The 24,113-nt window shown below is 43.9% G+C and overlaps 1 protein-coding gene across 1 annotated transcript in view; it reads right to left on the bottom strand.

The window, feature by feature from the left end:
- Positions 1 to 24,113, bottom strand: part of DARS1 (aspartyl-tRNA synthetase 1) — an 80,584-nt gene that overhangs the window by 31,483 nt on the left and 24,988 nt on the right. Inside the window, exons 5-7 of the mRNA XM_090045845.1 lie at positions 5,087 to 5,189; positions 2,078 to 2,158; positions 1,484 to 1,543 (exon numbers count right to left, since the gene is read on the bottom strand). Coding sequence (XP_089901971.1) covers positions 1,484 to 1,543; positions 2,078 to 2,158; positions 5,087 to 5,189 — 244 coding nt within the window. The remainder of the gene's footprint in view (positions 1 to 1,483; positions 1,544 to 2,077; positions 2,159 to 5,086; positions 5,190 to 24,113) is intronic.

Here is a 24,113-nt window from a genome sequence, read left to right as displayed (position 1 = left end):
CTCTGGGTCCGACCACGAAGCCAATTTCCCAGCCAGCGGATCGTGGTGGAGCCAAGGCCACAACTGGGCAGTTTGGCCAAGAGGTGATCATGGGATACCAGATCAAAAACTTTTTTGAAGTCAAGATATATGACATCAATCTCTTCTCCCTTGTCCAGGTGATAGGTCACCTGGTCATAGAAGGAAATGAGATTGGTCAAACAAGACCTACCCGCAACAAACCTGTGCTGGCTATCCCTTAGGATGTCAGCCTGGGCCAGTCCCTCAAGGATGGCCTCCTTAATAAACTTTTCCAAGATCTTCCCCAGGATAGAAGTCAGGCTAATGGGCCTGTAGTTAGCCGGATTCACTCTCCTCCCTTTCCTGAAGATCGGCACCACGTTGGCCTTCTTCCAGTCTTTGGGCACTACACCAGAGCGCCAGGAGTTTTCAAAGACCCGTGCCAGGGGCTGGGCTATGACGCTCGCCAGCTCCTTGAGTACCCTGGGGTGCAGATTGTCAGGGCCAGCTGACTTGAAGGTATCCAGCTTCTCAAGGTGTTCCTTCACGAGGTCAGCATTGATGGAGGGTAGGGGATCCCCCTCACCCAGATTTCCCTGTCCCATAGCAGGCATGGGCATCCCATGTGACTGATGAAAGACTGATGCAAAGTACCTATTTAATAGGTTGGCTTTTAGAGGGTCTCTAGCTGTCCATGCCGGTCGCCAACATCAGCTTGCAGGGACATGTAGCTTTCCTTCACAGAGGGCTACACCCCCGCCCCTTTTGTCAACACGATCCCTCCTGTACAGGGTATAGCCCTCTATACCCGTGGTCCAGTCATGAGTGGAGTCCCACCAGGTCTCCGTTATCCCAATGACATCATATTTCTTTGCACTGAGCAGGAGAACGAGCTCGTCCTGCTTGTTGCCCAGGCTCCTGGCATTAGTGTACAGGCAGGCAAGTGCCAGGGCTGGGGCAGGGGTGGGCTCCCTTAAGTACCCCTTAAGGTCTGGGAAAATGGTACTGAGGATGCTGTTATTTGGTGCCAAAAATCCCATTAAGAGTAACCTACACTTCTTAGATATAAGCAACCAAAGAAATATCTCCCATACGTTTCCCACTCCAGAGGCTTGAAATGAAACCTTAACTGAGAACCCAACTTACAAGTTATTCCGACTTACTCCCAAATCCTTTGAATCCTTATAATGTCATCTAGAATCCCCATCTGTGCATTCATAACCTGCTCCTTACCTGGAATTTTGTCAGCTGGACGTGAACATTTTAAAATGTGAATGTTTTCCTATCAGGAGATGCTTTTGTCTTAGCAGGAGTTCAATGCAAGTTCAGTGCATATATATTATATATATAACAGTGGTTTCTTTCCTCAGTGTTATTTATAAATGAACGGTTAAAACAAGCTCAGAACAATCAAACTCAAACCCAGGAGTTTTCACAGCTCTAAAAAGCTTTAGTTTACCATACAACACAGTGTGTTCCTTACCCTCAAATCAATGACTCTGTTGTCCAATCTTGTATCCTGGTTTACAGTAGCTCTTCCATCCTAAAGAGTAGTGTAAAAGTATATAATTAAAACAGATGCCCACAAAGAAACATCCTAAACAGAATAAAAGACTCTCATTAAAAGCCAAGGGTTATTTCATTTTTAGTAGAATGACTTCAAGTATTATTCTGGAGCTACAGTACAGCAATCCAAACCTAATTCTTTATTCCCAATGTGAACAAGAATTTAAGGGATGACCTTTCCCAATGGACATAAAGCAGAAACCAGACTCAAAGCCTGCTAAGGACCTGGAATACAACATATGATGTTTCTATTTCACAAAAAGCTCCTACATCTCTAACTGGTATAATGGGATGTTGTCTGCAATGTATTTAGCTCTATCGCACCTCAGGAAGTATTATAAATGGAGAAGGTTTCAAGGAACACAACACAATCTGGACAATATAAAGGAAATTAAATGCATTCAGAAAAGTATCACTGCATTGAGAAGAGAAACTATACCATGCTTTCTAGCTTTTGCTCAAGTACAAATACAACAAGTTCAGAGATATATCAATGATGAAGAGTTTTCACCTCCTCTCCTTCCACCTCTGGCCGAACAGCATCATCCAGCTGCAAGGGTAATCGGGGTTCAGCCAAACTGATCACATAGATCTGAAAGCGAGACAGTAACCGAAATAGTATAAAACCCAGTTCAAAATGAGGTGTGATATATAAAAGGGTATTTCTGGACCAAACATGAAACACCATTTGCATAAGTTGTTAGTTAGAAGAATGTAATTTTTTCTCACAGTCAAGAGAAAAGGGATGTTTTCACAACAGGACTGGGAATATGTGAGTATCATTTCTTCCTTTTGAAAAATAGGAAACATCACTCATATGGGGTTTTTTTATCAGTTTTTGGGGGGTTTTTGCTTTTAAGTGTAAACATCTGGGAGATGCTGCATAAAGGGGGTGGCCTAATGGCTCAAACGAAAGGTTTTAAATATGTAGGTTTGATTCAATTTGGGATTTGAATCTCAGCAGGGTCATCTCAGTCCTCACTCTATTACTACTGCTATTACAGCCAATACAGCCTGGATTTTCAAATACAGAGTAAAAGACATTCCTTTATCTCACATTCTAAATAAGCATGCAGTAAAGGTGCAGGTCAGCAGCTCTTTTGTAAAAATCAAGAGTGTACCTGATTAGCAGTATATTAAAGCATATTTGATCAAACTGAGTAGCTCTAGGGGCTTTTCCTGGTATCCTTTCCTAAAATTTACTTCTCCACTGCACCTATTTATTATACTTTATACACTAGCTGGCTACTGTACTCCAACCCCAAGGCACCTGAGTTTCAGTAACGTTGTATGTGTAGAGTGTAAAGTGCTTAGCTGATCCTTTGAAACAAAGAACGTTATGTAAACATTAAAAGCCAATTCTATTTAAACAAGCTGTCGAGATACAGTCCCTCTAGCTTCAATATGCAAATTGGGGAATTTAGAATTTCCCTTATGCGTATTCCCAGACCTTTAGTAACGTTAGGTCAAAGCAAACATTACCACTGGTGAGTAGACCACTTCATAAGATACGTAGCCCTTTTTATTATAGTGAAGACACTTGCATCTGTGTTGAAAGAACCATCTACGAAAATTCCTAGGGTTATGCCAAGAAAGAAAAAGTCTGATCTGTTCAAATTTGATTTTTCTAACAAAAATCAAAATAGGAATTAAAAGCCAACCCCTACCCAAATTGTTTTAGGTAAATACCATTTTTACTCAAACATAAGATAACCCTGAATATACAACAAACCCCTCAATAACTGGATTCTATATATGGACAATTTATACATTTGTTATTATTCTCTAGATACAGAATCTAATTTTTGGAGGTCTGCCTTGAATTTGTCCCGCTCTCACTACAGCAGGGAAAATAAATCCGGGGGGATGGGTCAGGTAGCCTCCTTCCTTTTTGCCCTCTTCTGTCTTCAGCCATCTTTCCCCCACTCCTTACCGTCAAAACCTGCTCTCCCTAAACACATGGAAATGAGGGGCAATTCAAAGACATTGAAATAAATATAATTTACCATATAGGCAAATTACTACAGGTACCCATGACTTAGTTTATCCAGAATTAATGTGTTTGACCTATTTACCTACTTACAAACTATGCATGATATCAGTGCAAAGCCAAAAGGCTCACGATGCACCATAGAGTTCATTAGGCTAGGCCCCACCAAAGTAGACAACATTTCAAGCCACGGTGCAGTAGGTGTCAGCAAGCAGTGTTGGCTGATGCCAGAGCTTAGTATATGTGTGTACTCCAGATAGACCCCACAAAGGGTCTATGTGCTAATTAGTCCTCACTCATTACTGGAACTGGGTGTTGTCATGAGTCCTAGGATATCCCAGAAACTTATGTGCAGATGGAGGTGTAGGGCAACCTGGTCTAGCTTCACCTCAAAGAGAACAGGACCATGCTAATCGTGTGGCAGGCTGAGAGAAGGAGTGCTGAGTGAATTGTTTGGGGCCCTGCTTGGTGATGTTTGCCAGACACTTAAGGCTGGTGAAGAAACAGGAATCACTGGATATGGGAAAGAAAGGCGCAGTTCAGCTGTGGGAGTGAAGAGGAAGTGGAAATGCATTCAGTGTAGTGGTTCCCCATAACTTGAAAAAAGAGTTGGTACTGAGGGAGGCTGCATATAATGGCACTACCATTTATCTTACTCAGATGGGCTGCACTAACCGATCCTCATAGAAGATTCCCTTCACTCTGTTTGCTGACTTTGGGACATGTGTTTTATAGTCATGCTCAGCGTTGGCTGCGTATAATCAACTTCATTAGTTGGCTTATATTATTGAGTATGTGATACTTTTGGCAGCAGCTTAATGATAAACAATGCATTTAATGAGGTTTCTTTGTATGCAATTGTAACACGTTTTTCCTCAATGCTAACTGGGGGGGGAACCTCATATTTGAGTAAATATAGTATATCAAACTATGATCCCAAACCAAATGTTATTAAGAGCAGACAGATGCCACAAGTTCTTAAAAATGTGTCTAGGGAAGGCAGAAGTGTTTTGTGCTTATGGTGTTAAACCAGGGGTTTCCACAACCTTTTTTAACTGTACCCTTTTGGGTGGTGGTGCCTGGACACAGAGCAGGGGGGGGAAGCTCGCATGTGGTGGTGAGTGGCAGTGTGGGGTGGCGGCGGTGGCCACCGTGTGCGCGCTCCAACCCCCTCTCTCCCCATGTCCGGTGAGCCAGGAGGTGCATGTGTAGCCCACGGAGGGGCGCTACTGCCCTTTGCGCCCCCTGCCCCCTCCTCCCATCCCTGGGCACTGCTCCTGGGAGGTGGCAGCGCTCAATCCCCGCCTGCCCGCACATACCCCCTAGGACCGTTTCAAGTATGCCCAGTTGATAACCCCTATGTTAAACAGTTAAGTTTGTGGGCTTAATGCAATTTACTTGGTGACTAGTTTACAAAGCATATTTCTCTTACACGTATAATAAAAATGGATATCGGACAACATTTTTATAAAACACTTTTTAAAAAGCATATCAGATATTTCACCCATCACTATTTGGTTAGAAAATTACCCTTTGAATGTGCAGCTCAACATCTTGTTGAGTACAGCCTCCAATTTTCTGATGCACTTTCCTCACAACACCTTCTATATCCACAATGCTCTCCTTGTTAATGCTGTCAATAAAGGAAGCCAGTTTAATAATTTCATCACACTTCAAAGTACTAATTTAGTTATCAATCACTAAGGAGGACTTTAATCGGTATGTAATGTTGAAACAATACAAGAGGTGAACATCGAAAGTAAAGTCATTATTATACACCAGATTGGCCAACCTGCACCATGAATAATACCACAAGACTCATGGGCAGCCCTTGTGGCATACAGCAGATGAGGGAGGGAACAGGCAGCACAGCAGGAGAAGGCGGCAAAGCTAAATCAAGCAGGGAGCACAGAGGAGGAACCAGAAAGCAGAGCAGGAGATTGAGCAGAGTAGAGCAGAAAGCAGAGCAGCAGATCAAGTAGAGGAATGGGATCAGAGTGGCACTCTGGAAATGTGCGGGGCTAATTGGTGGCATGCCTGTATATACAATCACTGAGCTAGAACAAAATTCTTTGCTAAAAATTCCCAGCTCCAGCAAATTAATGTGTGTGTATGGAGGGGAAGAGGGGTAGTAAAAAGGTGATTATTCAGATCACTAGGCCTGTACGGAGCAGCAAGTATTCACTTTGGATTTGGATTTGGCCGATTCAGAGGACAGTGATTAGATTAGATTTGGAGATTCGAATTACTGTCATAATTCAATTTGGCAAATCGGTTCTGAAAGATTTGGTGCCGCTTCGGAGATTCAGCCACAGACTGAACAGGCGGCTGACATAGCAGCCTCCAGCAGGTGAGGCTGGGGTTGGGGGAGGGAGGGGTTGGGGATGGGACAAGCTGCCCAGCTGGGGCGGGGTGGGGTGCATTACCGGGGGAGGGGGGCATGATGCGGAGGTGGCATGTGGGGGTGGCTTGCTCCAGATGGAGGGGGGCATGTGGCAGCAGGGCATAGCCTGTGCTCCCAATGCTGCTGTGCTCCCGCCTTGGCTGGGCAGCTTGCTCCAGCCCCAGCCCCGGTCCCTCCCTCCCCCATGCCCCTGCCCAACCCCAGACTTACCAGCTGGAGGCAGCTGTCAGCTGCCTGTTTAGTCTATGGCTGAATCTTTTCTGAATTGATTTGGAGCTTTTAATTAGTCTCCCAATTCGATTTAGGATTCAGAGATTCAGTCCCCAAATCAGGCTGAATCTCCTCTGAATCGAATCGGCTACTGAAACTTCACAAGGCCCTATCAAGCACTAATACTTCTGTCTGGCAATTTTATTTATTTTCCTTTAACCGAAAGATGAATCTGTTTTACTTGTAACCGAGTCAGGTAGTAACATATCACAGAGGCAGGCATCTTTTAAGGACAGATTTCAAAGCAGGATGCATATGTTGCAGTCTGCTGAGTATAAAAGTGACATTATGTTAAGAACAAAATTGAACAGGCACATATTTTGTTTGTGCTTTTGCTAGTGATGCCAAATGAGAAGCGTCTTTCAGCTACAACAACATGCTAACATTATGATTGTATGCATTTACTTTCAGAAAAAAACACATTTCTTTGCAAACTGAGAGAACAGTAGCTTTCTGAGGCAAAGCATCTGAGTACTTGGAGACAAAAAAGGTTTGGTTAGATTTGATTTCTTGACCTGTTGTCACTTTTGTGATTCACTTTCTTCTGTGATAAGTGTATGAGAACTTAACACACTCTTGGACTTCAGAACCCAATGTGCATCATGTACATAGCATCTTCAACCTATATATAATAAATACAGCATGGAAAGAGTTTGCTGCTCTAATTAGCCTATTTTCAGATACAGATGAATTGTCCTCTAACTGCTCATTTAAATCTAGAAGTGGGCACCTTCATTAAAATATTTCTATCGTGCCTTTTTTTTGTTACAGTTATCCCGTCTGGACTAAGAAAAAGTTAATTTTCCCTTTGTCCCAAAAGGCTGTCTTTGATTAAAAGCAGTAAGTTAGAGTTATATGGAAAAGCAATTTCATTCTGGACTCTATTGATCCATATTAATTTCATTACCATTTTGCTGGAAAAAATCATCTCAAAATGATGGCTAGTCTTAGGGCATATGCCTGAGGTTGTGCTTATTTTGTTCAGTGCTGGATCTCCCCAATGATATAGTGAAAATGAGAGTCACTAAGTCAGTGCCTCCACTTGGTGAAGAAGAGATAGGGAGCTAAGCTTTATATTATCCTGCTATCTTCTAAGCAGTCAGTCAAAAGACAGGATGTGAAATTAGGAGTGTATATACAGTGTTTTCAACTAAATGTTTCCTTGAAGTTTAGATTTTTCATCTGTTTTTTTGTACCATACGTACACTGGCCTGCAATGTCACTCTCAAGCATAAAGTTTCCTTCTACATACTAAATGATGTACATAGAAAGGACTTCTGCCATCTGTAAGAATGTAAAAATTACCAGTTACAGCAACTGAGCCTTGAAGATATGTGCCCTCTCACTGTTCCTACTTTATCTGTTTAATTTTCTTTGCTGGCTCTTAGTCCTTTAAAGTGATATTATAGAAGACTACGGCTGTGTAAACATATTCAAATCATCCAGGGCAACTCTCCTCCCAGATTTGCTTTCCGAGACAAAAACTGACCCCTACACAAGTTCAGACAAAACAGCAAAAAGCTTGTATATGGATGTTGTGCTGCCCAGGATCCCCTTGAGCAGTAGTTCTCAACCTTTTTTGCACCAGGACCCATTTGTAAACATCACTGGCCAGTCCCAATCCACTGACCCTCACTCCTGACTTGATGCTATAGGCAGTATCAGACTTAAACTTAGGTCAAACTGGTTTATGGAATTTCTGTCCCAGACCCCTTCTTGCTTCAAGATAAATCACAACCCTCTAGCACCCCAGGATGCTTTACAGCCTTGGGCTGTGCTGTGCTGTGCTATCTGCTCCAGCAGAGCCAGGTTCCCCTGCCCCTCTGCTCTCTAGCCAGCGCAGTGAGGGCTGGCTGACAAGGGGATGGGGGTGGGAAACTCGGCTGGGGGGACAGCCTGTCAGGGGCAGAGCAGCCCTTGCCAGACTTTCCCCTGCTGGAGAGGAGGGGGTGGGGGCATGGGCCAGCAGACACAACGAGGGGAGAGAAAGAGGTTTAAATTCCTTCCATGGCCCACAGGACCCCAGCCCAGATCTGCACAGTGGGGCTGCCTGCTTCTCTGCCCCCTGCTCTGCTCACTGCTTGAGTGGGGGAGAGGGCAGCCCCTGCCAGGGTTTTCTCCCTCTTTCCCCAGTCAAGTGGAGAGCAGGGGGCATTGGCCACACCCCAGCCAGGGCTGGCAGGGTGAAGCAGGGAAGGTGCGGTTTAATACCCGCCCCCCCGTTCCATTGGCACTGGCATGGGACCCCAGCAGCAGCCCCTCCCAGACCCACTTTTGTGCTTGCATGGTGGGAGCAGGGGGCATGGCCAGACACAGGTCGCAATCTTGGGTTGTCAAATACTTTGATTTTGCTTAAACACTTGTTTTGCTTAACGCTCGTTTTTTCAGGAACCAATTAAGAGTGCTAAGTGGGAATTCCTGTACACCATTTGTGCATTAAGTGACTGCAGCAGCCATGCCCAGTTAACGATCCGATTTAGAGCCTTCCATGTTTTTTTGCGGAAGGTCAAAACCAGGAGACTTTACTGTTGGGTCGAAATTAGATGCTTATTCTGAAAAGTGGTTTCATTCCAGGTTTTCCTCCAAGATACTACGCTATCATGTCCTACAAGGGCTTGTAAAATGTATCCACAAAGGTATCTGGGAGACCAACCGGTGAGCCGGAGGTTCTTCAAAATCTCTATGGATAGGAAGGTCTGGGCTCTGTATGTAGCTTCACTGAGGCGAATGTTTGGAGGAACAACATTGGCCAACACCGGTAACCACTTAATTGGTGTAGATTTCAGGGTTCCGGTGGTAGTATGCGTTGCAGAATTTAATTGGACATCCGCACATTTGGCATGAGTGCTAACAGCTCAGACAGGTGCACAGTAGCCATTGAGAAGACCAGTGCCATAGCAGTGGTGTGGAGTACTGCTGCAGTTGTACCCCAGCTTGTTCTGGCAAGTTTGCGCACTACGTTCACTTGACTCTTAATCGTCCCAGCTATTTTTTCGAAGACGATTACAAAAGGTTACAGTGCGGTCGATCATCACACCTAGATAGGATGGAGTTGGATCATGTTGTAATTTTTCTCCGCAAAGTCATGTTGAGATGAACATGTGCTTTGTGGTTATTGAGGTGAAATGCTGAGATAACAGACTTAGCTGGATTTGGTCGCAGCTCCACTTGCCGAAATATTCTGCCATTATTGACAGATCTAACGTAAGCGTCTCTTCAAATAGTTTTGAAGGTCCTTAACTTTGTTGTTAGTGCCAGATCAGCACATGCAAAATTTCCTCAAAGAAGTAGCAGGCATATCACATATATACATGTTGAAGAGAGTTGGAGCAAGAACGCTTTCCTTTGGGACGCCATTATTTAGAGTCCTTGGTCTGCTCATTTGTCTTGGAGGCTAGCTGCATGCAAAGCTAACAGGCTGACAAATTCACCTTTTTAAAAATCAGGATTTATTTGGGTGAGAATCTATTCTAAATAATTACTTAAAACAAGGTTCTCTAAGGGGAAGAATGGCATAGGCATGCAGAGTGATACAAAAATATTTAAATGAAAAGTGCTGCTTTACAGTTGATTCTGTTTGAAGTTCTTCAGAAAGTCTGGGGGCAGCAGCAGTATGTTTTGGGTAAAAAAAGAAAAAGAAAAAAAAGCAATGTAGGAGGATGAAATGTGAGCACAGGATGTTGTACTAAATGATGCACAAATGCATCTACTAGTTCCCTCTTTTTTTAAAAAGACAGTAAAAACAAAATTTTTCTTTTCAGTAATGTCTTTCTTGAGCTTGAAAACAGCTGGGCTGAGATTCAACCATTTCCTTTTTCATGTAAGCACCCCAGCAACTGCTCAAACACCAATTTGCTAATCTAAATAAGTGCAGCTATTTTAATTGAAAATAGAAGTTTTATACCTGTTAAATGCAATTTTTCTTCCCTTCCCATTAGACATTCAAATTTCACCACAATGAAGAAAACATTCTCCAGAAAAAAGATAATATTATTAAAGACCAACTAACTTGGTAGAATTGCTCTTTACTCAATTTTTTAATTCCAGTGATCATGGCCGGCACCACTAAAAGTCATTCTTTCGATTTTGGTTTGAAGACTTATTCTATTTATAAATAAAAATGTAGAAGCAACTCAGCAAAAGTGAAACTCATTCTTTATTAAACGTAAAACACTATTAGCTTTTCTTCTTATAGGTACATACTTTATCTTTATAATCTATGTTACCAGCACTTGCTACATATCATATTTACTTGAATACAAGACAACCCTGAATATACGACATCCCCCTCCCAGTAATCAGATTCTATATATGGAAAATTTGTACATTTGTTATAAAATTCTATGTTCTGGAGAGTTGTCTTGAATCCTCCCAACACTGCAACAGCAGGGAAAGCAAGGGCTGGGGGAAAGAGGGGAGAGGGGTAAGATGGCCCAGCTGTCCTGCCCATTTCTTTCCCCTGCAGCCTTCCTGCCCCCTTGCCCCCCACACCCCTCCAACTCCGCACAGCCTCTGCCCCTCCCCCCCCCCCCACAACTCCCCAGTCTCTGCTTGGGCTGCTCCATCCCAGAGTATAGCACATGGAAGCTGAGCCCTTGCCTGGCCATGCAGCAGTGTTGGCTCTGCTGATTGGCCAGGCAGGGGAAGGAGTTTTCATGTGCTCCGTGCCCAAGACAGACCCCACCCCTAGCCAGCAGTGAGCACGCACATGACAGCATAAGCTGGGGGGCAGACGTTACAGAGAGGAAGGGGGGGGCAGGAAGCCGCTCTGGCCCTGACTTGGGCTCAGGGCCAGTCAGAGCTGCAGCAGCAGCTGCCTGCTCCCCCCTCTATTTTGTATTGAATATAAAAACAAGGGGCTTTCCCCTCCATGCTAACTGGGGGCGGGGGAAGCAGGGAACTTCTTCTATTCAAGCAAATATGGTACTTAAGGTCATATCATAGTATCTTCTTCAAATTAAAATATATAGCACTGATGTGCCACAAAACGTAGCAAAGTCAAATATGTAAGAACTCGGAAATACCAAAAGCTACATCCCACCCACATTAACTTCCCTAGATTGCACATCCTATACACTTTATTATTTAAAGCAAGCTTTTATTCAAGAAAGAAAACATGTACAAAATATGATACCCAAAATACAGTCAGTTTAAAAGTACAAGAAAATTCATTGGATTTATTGGAAAAAGGCATTGACTATGTAACCTTAATACTTGGTTTACACAGCTTACAAATCCTGTACTAACTGAGCTTACAAATTTTGTTCTGGACAAAAAACAATTACAGAAAAGCTGTAAAGCTTAATCTGGCATGCACTTTAGAAGCACTATGACTTCTTGATCCAGCACCACTAAACCTATTACAATCTTCTGCTTTAGCAACAATTCTTACAAACCAAACCGTTGTGTAATTGCCCATGCACACAGAAGCATTATATTAAGTGCAGAGCTTATACAGCTCATCAGAATTTTCTACTGCATATGCTCACTCTTCCATTTACAAGTATGCAAGTATTTAAAAACATTTTTAATGTATACAAGTATTTAAAAACATTTTTGTTAAATAACTAGAAAGTGTGCTTTTGCTCATTTAGAAAGCATATAGAATACAAGTGAAGATTCAAGTCATAAGCCCTGCATGAAGTACGTTCAGCACAATTTAGGAGACAGGTTCTTAGAGGGTAGAAACAATTTCATTTGGCTTTGTTTGGCATAAAATGCAAGTCAGAGCAGTCTCAAATCTTCTATAATGGCTTAAGGCTATTGCTGACTTATGGACAATTCCAGTGATTTAATAGAAGTGTCTATAGTTTAACCTACATCTACTAGGAGTGTGTTTTTAAGTAATATGACTATATACCTGCTGGTAGATGTTGCAGACATGTTTTAGAGCAGGGCTATCCCATAGTGGAAGTTTTTCAGTAGAATTTCCTTATACAGACAAAACTCATACAGACAAAAAACTTACCTGAATCAGCTATACACAAGTGAGTCAAAAACCAGAACAATATCTTATATCAACAGTTAATTTATGTTGCTAAAATGCGAGTAGCTAGACTAAACTACTGGAAAGAAAAATGGTCGAACTAATACTGATAATACTTCAGTCTTCATATTTCTTTGCAGTTATTTAATAAGACTCATAAGTCGAATTACCTTCATATAGCAACCTCTGCCTTTAGTTTACACTGGGCACATCTAAACGAGATGTTTATTGCACAGCTAATTAACTGTGCAGTAAATGTCTCAGCGTCTATGCATGCGCCCCTATTAGGCATCACAGCAGTGCATGTGTAGATGCCGATCCAGCTAGCTGAGGCACAAGGCACCCTCAAGCCCCAGCCAGCCCCACTGTAGCACACTGAGCTAGGCTGGAACAGCCTCAGAGTGGCAGGCTGACTTCTTCGCCCCCCTCCGTCAGCTGGGGTTGCTCCAACCCAGCTCAATGTGCTGTGGGCTGGGCGCATATGTAAACAGTGCACCCGGGAGTAACCCAGGAGCAATAAACTCTGCAGTTTATTGCTGCATATTAATGGCATGTGTAGACGTGCCCCCTGTAACTTTCTTTCCACAAAACCAAAACAAAAATATGGTTACTAAAATGGCCACTGAATGCCTACTCATCTGTAAGCCGATTAGTCAACACTTTGCCCTAACCACATGATTGCATTGCAGCAGTCTGTGTGACAACAACTTGCATCAACGGCTTCCTATTGAAAGCAAAAACCCAGAATAACTACTTTATAATGAATCACTTTCTATTAGTTGTTATTTGATCAATATAACGGATTTATTGATATTTTAGAAGAATATATTAAACTGTTCTTGGTTGAGAAAAGTTCCCTGCAACAACAAACTCTATGAAATGAAATGATTCTCTATTTACAATAACTTTATTAAATCTATCAGTCATCTAATTGTTAATATGTATAATATGTGCAACATCTTGTTTTTTGCAGCTTCATAAAAGGAAACAAAGTATTCCATAAAGAAAAACTATGCTGAAGTTAAGGTTCTGGATATAAAAACCCTGATGTAAAAAAACGTAGCAAAGATAAAGTTCCACATATACTCACTATGCTTCTTCAGCATTTGTATATCACCACCTTTACACACTAAATCAAGTAAGAACATACATTTTCCCTGCAAACTTGCATACAAGTATAACTTATGTCATAATTGTCAATGTTCCAGAATACTTTTATTAACTTTATATTTTAAACAACTTCTTTTCTCTAACCTATCTTAACATTATTTTGTTAGTATCCATATATTGCATTCATGTCATTTCAATTTGTGTGAGAATGTGGCTTTGGCCTAACTCAGAAAATAAGGCACACTACCTAAATGCTACTTTTACTCTGACATAATACACACCTTTCCTTAAGTGGAATTCAAGGGCTACAAATTAAATATGAAGTCTAATTAATAGCATGCATACACAATGTACGGTGCACACCAGCAGGTTTTGGCTATTATTCCCTATTATATTAGCAGGGATCTCTGTAAATCACGCCAGAACTTGCCCCCACAGTGGCTCCTTTAATTTTTTTTCATTTCGTCACTTGCCACTTGGGCTGTGCAAAGCTTTGGTAGCCGATTTGATTTGGAAGAGATTCAGCCTGATTTGGCGGTCAGGAATCAAATCAGGAGACCCATTAAAAGGTCTAAATCAAAATCAGAAGCATTCAAACCGATTCAGAAAAGATTTGGAGATTTGGAAGGCAGGCTTGCAGGAAACAGAAACTGAGAAGAGGGAGGGGAAAGACAAAGGGGAAAGACTGCTCTGACACAGACATCTATAGCTGGTCGGTGACTGTGATCTTTCCTCGAGTTCCCTTCCAATCACAATGCTCTGGAAGAGGGACACAGAAACAACATATAAGGCTGTGTGTGAAGTGATCTATGTCTTTTGTGAGCTGAGTCTCTCTTGGATCAGCAGTGCCTGAAAGGCTCTGGCTTGCTATCTATTCTATTGGTAGCTAATCTCTCTTCTTTCATGTTTTCCCTGACAGTGCGTCATCACTGCGCAGGAAAGCACAACATACATATTACACACACATTTTGTAGGACACCAAACATTATGAAACGTGCTGAAAAGCCAGGTGCCAGGTCTTCCGACACGGAAGGGAGAGGGGACAGAAGGAGAGTTGCAAGTTCCCACTGCCCGAAACACAGATGCACTCTCTTTCCTGGCAGCGATGAGTCTTTTGCTGCTAGTGGGAACAAGGAGGTGGGAGCAGTGTCTGCATCTGCACCACCTCCAATAACACCAGTAATAACCACCAGCATGACAGTCTCCACCCCAATTTCAGTTCCCAGCATGAGCCTTCCAGTGCCAGAGGAGGAGCTGGATCTGGAAGCAGAGGAGCCGAGTGCCATAGCTAAGGAAATTCTGGGGAAGGAGGAGGAATCTGAATTTGTGCTCCACACCCCCTCAAAGTTGCCCTAGAGACAGGTCTTGTCTGAAAGGCACTTTGCAGGAGGTTGTGGGGGCAGGGGGCTCAGCTCCTCCTGTTGTTGTGCCTCTGCTTGGTGAGGAGTGGGATAAGGCAGGATCAGCTTGTTACAGGCCAATCAGCTTGACCTCAATCCCCAGTAAGATTCTGGAGAAAATGATCAGAGACCCTTCTTGATAAGTTGACTGACTACATCCTGAGGGACAGCAAGCACAGGTTTGTTGCAGGTAGGTCTTGCCTGACCAATCTCATCTCCTTCTATGACCAGGTGACCTATCACCTGGACAAGGGAGAAGAGATTGATGTCATATCTGGACTTTAAAAAAAGCCTTTGATTTTGTGGCCCATGACCGCCTCATGGAAAAATTGGCCAACTGTGGCCTCAGCTACATCACAGTCTGATGGCTGGGAAATTGGCTCCGAGGTTAGACCCAGAGAGTAGTAATAGATGGTAGCAAATCATTATGATGCTCTGTGACCAGTGGTGTCCCCCAAGGCTCTGTCCTTGGACCAGTTCTCTTCAACATTTTTATCAATGATGTGGACATTGGTGTCAGAAGTGCACTGGCCAAGTTCGCCAATGATACTAAACTTCGGGGCGTAGCGTCCACACCTGAGGATAGGCTAGTGATCCAGGCTGACTTGGATAAGCTTAGTAAGTGGGCAGATACAAGCCCAGTGAAGTTCAATACCGATAAACTTAAGGCACTCCACCTTGGGGGGAAAAAAATGCAGCATGCTTATAGGCTTGGCAGTGCTATGCTTGCTAGCACCACAGCTGAAAGAGACTTGGGGGTCATGACTGACCACCAGATGAACATGAGCCACCAATGTGATGTCACAGCTCGTAAAGCAAACAAAACTCTGGTTTGCATCCATAGATGCTTCTCAAGTAAATCTCAGGATGTCATTCTGCCAGTACTCGGCCTTGGGGAGGCTGCAGCTGGAGTACTGCATCCAATTCTGGGCTCCTCAATTCAAGAAAGATGCTGATAAGCTTGAGAGAGTCCAGAGGAGAGCCATGCACATGATCAGAGGGCAAGAGAATAGGCCTTATGAAGAGAGGCTGAGAGCCATGGGACTCTTCAGCCTGGAAAAGCGCAGGCTCAGTGGGGACCTGGTGGCTGCTTATAAGTACATAAGGGGTGTGCATCAGGATCTAGGAGAATGTCTGTTGACCAGAGCACCCCAGGGGAAAGCAAGGACCAATGGCCATAAATTCCTCTAAGACCATTTTAGGCTGGACATAAGAAAAAAATTATTTACTGTCCGAGTCCCCAAGACCTGGAATAGACTCCCTCCAAAAGTGGTGCAGGCACCTACTCTTGACTCATTCAAGAAAAGTTTGGATCCTTATCTTGCTGGGATCCTTTGACCCTAGCTGACTTCCTGCCCCTGGGGCAGTGGGCTGGACTTGATGATCTTTAAGGTCCCTTCCAGCCCTGACATCTATGGAATCTATTAAACTGATGAACACAGAAGCCGGTGGGGAGTGTAGTGTGGGATCATTTTGAGATGGCAGATGATCCCAGGTATGCTACCTGCCAGCATTGCCTAAAGCAGATCAGCTGGGGCAAGGAGAAGAAATACTTCAATGCTGCTGCATTTCAGGAGGCAGCACCCCTTTGCCCTTGTTCCTTCTCAGCCTGGCACCAGTGGGAGAGTGCCCAAAAAGAAGTCCCCCTCTTGCACCAAAGCTCCAGTCCCCAAGAAGCAGAGGCAGGCCACCCTGGACCAGTGCGGGAAAGGTGGAGACAAAGTGGGGGATGTTTCCAAGGTGAGTGAGGTCACCCAGAGCATTGGGGAGATGCTTGGTCTGGATGGCCAGCCCTTCTCCTTAGTTGAGCGTCCAGGGTTCAAGTGGCTCATGACCCCATCCTACTAAGTGCCTGCACACACCACTTTTAGCAGGATGGTGGTGCCCTCCCTGTATAAGGCATGCAGGGAGTACTTGAGGGAGAAGCTGTAGAAAGCAGGGCCGCAAGTGGCTGAGCACATCAGGGGTGATCTGATGGCCACCTATAAGTTTATTAAGGGTGACCACCAGTATCTCAAGGAACGTTTATTCACCAGAGCGCCCCAAGGGATGACGAAATCGAACGGTCACAAACTCCTGCAAGACCGTTTCAGGCTGGACATAAGGAAGAATTTCTTTACTGTCCGAGCCCCCAAGGTCTGGAACGGTCTGCCAGCGGAGGTGGTTCAAGCGCCTACATTGAACACCTTCAAGAGTAAATTGGATGCTTATCTTGCTGGGATCCTATGACCCCAGCTGACTTCCTGCCCTTTGGGCAGGGGGCTGGACTCGATCTCCCGAGGTCCCTTCCAGTCCTAATGTCTATGAAATCTATGAAATCACCTCAGACATCTGGAGCAGCCAGGGTGGAGATTATGCCTACCTCTCCCTGACAGGGCACTGGTGCTATCAGTCAGGGTGTTGGTGGGCTCTCCTTCAAGCAGAGATGGTGGACGAGTCCCACATGGCAAGGGAGATCCCGGTGGCCATGAACTGTATGGTGCAGGTGTGGCTCGCTGGGCAGGGCGAGCTCACCTGCGGGTTCAAGGTCACTAACAATGGTGGCAATATAGTGAAGGTGGTGCATGATGCTAACTTGACTGGCATCTGCTGTGTGGCACACAAGTTTCACCTTGTAGTTAGGAATACCTTGGAAGGGACAAGGCTCCCAGTGGCAGCGCCACCACTACCAGCCAGCTCATTTCAAAATGCAGGAAGGTGGTAGGCTACTTCCACTGGAACATCAAGGTGGGCAAGATGCCGCGGGACAAACAGGCAGAGCTGAGCATCCCACAGCACAAAATCATGCAGGATGTGGAGACCTGGTGGAACTCCCCATACAGGTATGCTGGAAAGGCTGGTTGAGGAACAGAAGGCCATGCATGAGATGGCCTTTCTCTGGGAGATTGGGATCAGTGGCCCCATTAACAAGATGGAGTGTAATACCATCTCCCAGGTTTTGGTGGTCCTCAAGCCATTCCTTGAGGCCGCCGAGACCCTCTGCACTGGCGATACCCATAGTGAAGGAGCTTGAGAATGAAATGGAAAAGTTCCAGGAGACTGATGTTTCAGGCTGGGGCAAGCCGCTTTCACCAGAGGTGCAGGCACTGGCGAAGCAGCTGAAGAAGGGCATCAAAAAATAGCTGGAGCCATTGTGGTCCATTATGTTCCCCATGATGGCAGGAATGTACAACCCAAGGGCATAGGGGAACGACTGCAGCAGCAAAACCCTCTATCACTAGACGGAGGTACTGGTGAACAGTTAGGGAGGCAAAAGGTCACAGGTGGAGGGACGTGGAAGAGGGGGATGCACTTTCCTGTGCCATCACTCCAACCACCAGCCAATTTCTTCCACCACAGCTGCTGCCAATGTGGGCCAAGGGCATGGGTTCAATGTTAGGGTCCACAGGAACCAGACCCCACCACCCGGCAGGTAGCACAAAGGCCTTGGTGACTATCTATCTCACCAAGGACATGGAGCCACTGCAATACGACCCCTTGGCCTATTGGGCAACCTGCAGCCAGGTGTGGCAGGATCTGGCCACAGTTGCCCAGGAACACCTGTCCTGTCTTGGGAATACCTGTCCTGGGGATGTTGTGACACCCCACTGCACCTCCTTGGATCCTGGTGTTCCTGAAGGTGAACCTCCCACTGCTGGGGTTCGCCAAGCTCCGTGTGCAGACAGAATGAGTTCCACCTTCCTCCCTCCACACCTATTTGCTTTTTTAATTTGCTTTCCAAACCATTTAATGGCCTGGTGTCAGAGCTGGAGGTGGCAGTTTAGTTTATCACCAGCCAGCAAGGGAAGAAAATCTCCCTGCTGAGCTCCCATGCCAGGAAGAACTTGGAGGTATGGGTTCGGGCTATAGGGAAGGAAGAGGCCCAAGGTTCTGGGCATGACCTAAAACTGCACCTTGCCAGGATAGGGAGGCATGGTGGGACTGCAGATGGCACAGCAGCCCCAGGAAATGCCAGGATCACAAACCTCCCTGATGAAAGGCAGATAGGGGACACCTGATAACCTCCAGCCACTGCACTCATGCAGTCCTGGCTGGGGAAAGCCCAGACTTGTAAGATCTTTGAGAGGCCTGAGGCTTACTGGTTGCAGTGGAGTTGTGAGGGTGAGAACATGGAGGCAGCTTAGATCTGACCTGAGGTACCCTTGACTGGTCTGTGCTAGGGCCAGGACCCAAAAGCGGGGGGGGGAGGGTGTCAAAGGCTTCCCAGGGGCCCACTGCAAGGAATGCCCAGAGCAAGAGTCTCAGAATTCTGACTGGCCTGAAGGCAGGGCCAGGGCCTAAGGGGGAGCCAAAAATCCCAGAGAGGGGACCAGAGCTGGACGGGGTGAAGGATGCAACCTGCAAGGCATGGACCGCAGTGTCGGGAAGGTATGGAGCTGCGGAATGGACGTCACCCCTAGACATCAGGGATATAAATGGGCAGAACTCCCGCCTGGGTAACATCTGAATCAGTCTTCTATCAAGACATGGCAGGCGAAAGAGGGGTAGGCGGTTGGCCCAGAAACAGGTGGGCAGGCTGAGATCTAACCGTCACCAGGAAGGCCCCCTGTTACAGGATAACATCCCTGCCGCATTCATCCGGCTCTACCTTAGTGCACACAGGCAAACAAGGTTCTTTGGGTCAATCTGGTATCTTTTATTAGACCAACTAAATAATTGGAGAATATCTCTTAGCAAGCTTTTGGGTTTAAAAAACCTTTGTCAGGCTGAGGAACCATCTGCAGTTGGTACGTGTGCTCTTCTTGGATGGAATGAATAGTAAATAAGTCCATGAGTTTTTGTATCTAGGAGGTTGAAGCGAAGTTCATAGGCTTGTCTGTGAAATGTGCTTTGTAAATTCCCTTTAATGATTAGAACTGAGAGGTTGGAGAGTGGTTTTCTTGTGAGAAATGTGCCCCCACTGGTAATTGAGTGTTCTTGTCTTTAATAGATTTCCATTATGCATTCATTCTGGTGTGCAGTTACTGCTTGGTCTCTCCTACGTATTTTTTCATCAGGGCATTCGGTACACTGGATGAGATACATAAAAAGTTTCTGGAGGTGCAGCTGTAAGATCCAGGAATGGTGACAGTTCTGTTGTGGGGAGTAGTAATTGTGGGGGCACTGGAAATATCTTGGCAGGTTTTGCATTTCTTGTCATGGCAAAATTCATTTGGTGCATGTGGGGCTGTAGGAAGTTTGCTACTGGTGATGAGGTTAATGAGGTTTGGTGCTTGTTTGAATTTATAAACCACTTTTCACAGAAGGGCCTATGAACTTCATTTCATCCACCTCCTAGATACAAAAACTCATGGATTCAATATAGACACTGGATTTATGACACTATAACCTGCCTGACATCCGACTCCCCAGGTACCTCTCCACTTTTACCTGCTACATCCCCCACCCCCCAGCTTGTCTCTCACCCCGAGGCCCCAATTTACATTTACACTGACTGGCTTTCTTGTATGCATACCAGCCTCTGGCTTCTTTACTATTCATTCCATCCAGGAAGAGCGCACTCACTAACTGCAGATGCTTCCCTCAGCCTAAGTTTTTAAACCTGAAAGCTTGCGAAGATATATTTCTCCAATTATTCAGTTAGTCTAATAAAAGATATCAGATTTACCCAAAGAACACTGTTTGCCTATGTCCTCAGACAAACACGGCTACAACCTATATCCCTTAACACACACAAGTGATACGAGTTATGATACAGTCTGACGGGCACTTTCACAGAAACCCCTGCACCTATCGCCTTGAAACTTGGCAGGCTTCATGGCCTTAGAAGGGGCTACCATCCCTGCTGTTTTCATCTGCAAGAAAATGACGGAAGTTATGGGTATTTTAGTGATTACCCGTTATAGTCTATGGCTGAATCTCCGAATCTGCACCAAATGTCTGAATCCGAATCGGCTGAATCGAATCGGGACAGTGACTCGAATCACTGTACCTCTGAATCAGCTGAATCAAAAGTCAAACACCTGCCACTCTGCACAGGCCCACTTGGTGGCAGGGCCCTGCCAGCCAGGCCACTGATAACCAGGGAAGCGAAAACTGTGGCTTATTTAAAACTGTAGTTTTTGCTTCCCTGGAGATTGGCAGCAAATGACCTGGCTGGCGGTGCCCCTCTGTTAAATCAGGGGCTGGAAGGGCAAGAGACAAAATGAATAATCTTAAAGGAGCTGCTGCAGGGGGCACTTCCAGCACAATTTACTGAGATCCCTATATATGATATATGCAGTGTGTTTAAAGACTGAACTTTTGGGTGGTATCTACATAATTTACTTTTGTGAATTCTGTCTTTTATATAACTACACACCTGCAGAAATGCACTTTTCAAAGACTTGTATATAAAAATATTAGAGCCCAACCTAAACCCTACTAAAGTGAACAAGTCTTTTCAATGGTTTTAATGGAAATTAAGATCTATAGTGATCAAGGTCAGTTTTCTGTGGAGTGTACAAACATGCTATTCAGTGAGGAGTCATTTCATGCTTCATTTTAACCGCCTGTTTCCAGCCACTTCGGTGCTATAGGTGTTCAAAAGAGGTTGTGAGACTTTTTCTATGAAGTATTTCCTTCCTACATTAATCATATTTTAAAAAGCTGCATTGCTATTGCTTATATTTGGTAGTGATGGGTGTGTGTGTTGGGGGAGGGAACATTACAAGGCAAACCATACTGGAACGTTTCAGTAGCGATAAATGACTAATCAGTGTCTGAATGGAAACCATAATTTAACTATATTGGTTCCTGATGGCCCTGGCTATAGTACCAAAGCACAATTTTACAATACTCAGACCTAACCAACTTCCTTAGAATTGGACTCAATACCTTGCTTTCTACCTGTAAGTCAGCAACAGTAAGCCCGATACAGAACCCTAAATTGATGCCACTTATGATGACAGTACTTGACAACCTTAACTGTGTTGGTGTACTCAGGAGTGAAGAAGTAGCAACATTTTTACACTCATTAACTCATTTTAAGAGTGGCAAGGTGTGCACCCCTTTCAGCATGATGGATGTAGGAGCAAAGCTAATGGAGACCTTTTGCCTATAAGGTGGGCTTACATTAGTTTATAATAAATGATGCAAGATTATTCCAATTCAATACTGCACACATATAATTATTGACGCAGATAAACTCCCCTGAGCAGCCTCACTTGATTTGCAGCACTTTTATTTAAATTTAAAAAAAAAAAAAGAAATGTGCTGAATCCAGCATAAGGAAATTCATCAAGGATGAAAACTAAAAATGAGGGGATGATTCCATTGGTTTTAAAAACCTGAATGAAATAACCAAAATGTTTAGGGTTGTCTTTCTTAATCAAAAGTTGTATCTGCTATTTTGTGTGTGTAACTGCCAGGCACCATCTTAATGCAGTTGCCTAATAAAACATGAGCAAAAATGCAATTATCTAGTAAACAAGCAGTATATCATTCACTGTTTCTTAACATGCTAAAAATATAAGGATCTGAAAATATGAATCTATTATTGTTTTTATATATCTATAGATATCAATATCGATATCTACATATAGATATAGATATCAATATCGATATCTCTATATAGATATAGCTATCTATGGTGATAGGTACCCAACACAGATGACAAAAAAACATGTAGAAGCTCCATTTGGCTGCCCATTTACATGTCTGATAGCACATTCTTATTGTTTGGTATAATCTTGCTTTTAAAAAAATAAGAGGACAAATGGAACAATAACTTTAAAATTGGTTATTTAATCAAGTTTTTCCACAAGCTAGAACCTTTTCTGACCCATTTTTCCAAGGAAAGACTGAAACAAAGGGAGGTCAAGTTATGCTTGACCAAGGTCATTAACTGAAATCAGAATACAGAGTTTTCCTCCTCCTGTGGTACAAGCTGTACCAGGGAAAGGCCCAATAGTTGATCAAAACAAAACAAAAACTTGCACTGCCCATACCCAATACTTTCTGGAAAAAACAACTTGCAAAATATTTTAGTTATGGACTTTAGTGAGCACAGGTGAACACTTACTAGTAGTCTTGGCAGAGGCCTGTAACAGGGCAAAGAGATAATTACTTCCTTACCTCTACAAAAAGTTCAAATGAAACAGAGCTAAGGTTTCAAGGTGGGGAAACCAGGGGAAGCTTTAAGTGACAGTATCCATGGCTTTCAGTGACAATACCACTACGATTCTTCTGGATAGACAGTATTTGAAATGCCTGATTACTAATACAATATCTTTTATGGGCACCAAATTCATGTCAGCAATTCTCTCTCTCTTTCTCATAATGTAAAAACTTCTAATAATTCAATGTACTATTTCTTCTATACTTTTTAAAGTACACAAGAAATGACAATCTTTCACTAAATGCAGATAAGTTTGCAAGAAAGCTGAAGTATTCAGTATATTATTCACTAAATGTATGCCAATGCTGTTTGACTGCAGGAGATTATGAAAGTTCTCATTTTTTGTGTGCCAGTACCAAAAAGAGGAATTAGTTTGTTTACTGGTTGCGAGACTATGTGCAAAAAAAATCTCATATATATCAGTCAGATCTTTGATTATCTTATATCCTTTTTGTAAGCCAGAGATTGATCATGTCACTGCAGGTCTTGGACAAAGTTTCAAACACTGAGCGCAATTCAAGCGTCTCAGGCATTCTCTGATGCATGTAAAAATAATACATGAGTGATATCAAGTGGCATCACATTTAAGGTCTTTAAGATGCCACAGGGGAAAAGGTCAAGTTAAAGTTTAATTTTTTCTTCGGTTATTTCTTCAGCTTGCGTTTGGAGAACAAGAAACAAGAAAGTGGGGGGGGGTGGGGGAAGGACACCAAAAATTAAAAAGAAAAAGAGAAAAGCAACAAGGTTATTAATCATCATTTATAAATAGCCTTAAATCTACAAAAAAAGAATATGTCACAGTCTCAGAGAACATCAATCTAACAAACACAAGACTGTGAAGGCAAGATACGGGGTAGTATTTCAAGTAATGGAAATTAAAAAGGGATTACTGGAAGCAGAACAAAGTACGAAAAAGTCCAGAATGAGGTCAGCAGGGTTTATTAGGTTGCGGCGCCGTACAGTACTTAGAGAGATGGGGGAGTCTCTAAAGCAAAGGAGACAATCTGTTTGAAGGCCTTAGGCAAAGAGGAAATAAAAGAAGAAGGAATAGGAATGATGAGCAGACAGAGTATAAGCAGAAATGAATAAAATGATGGAGGGGTGATATAATGTATGGCCCTGAAGGATGAGAACAGGTGCCTGAATTTGATGCAATGAACCAGGGCTGTCCAACTAGAGGCTTGCCATGGGTTTAACTGCATCCCCCAGATTCCTGCCCTACTGCTGCTCCTGTGGAAGCAGCCAGAGTCTCTGGGCTCCCCTTCCCTCCCGCTCCAGGAGGTGGGGCA

The sequence above is a fragment of the Crocodylus siamensis genome, chromosome 4, assembly GCF_052110815.1.
Source record: "Crocodylus siamensis isolate JL-2025a chromosome 4, ASM5211081v1, whole genome shotgun sequence".
NCBI lineage: Eukaryota > Metazoa > Chordata > Crocodylia > Crocodylidae > Crocodylus > Crocodylus siamensis.
Note: the sequence above shows the minus strand (reverse complement) of the source record. Positions and strands in the feature narration are given on the sequence as shown.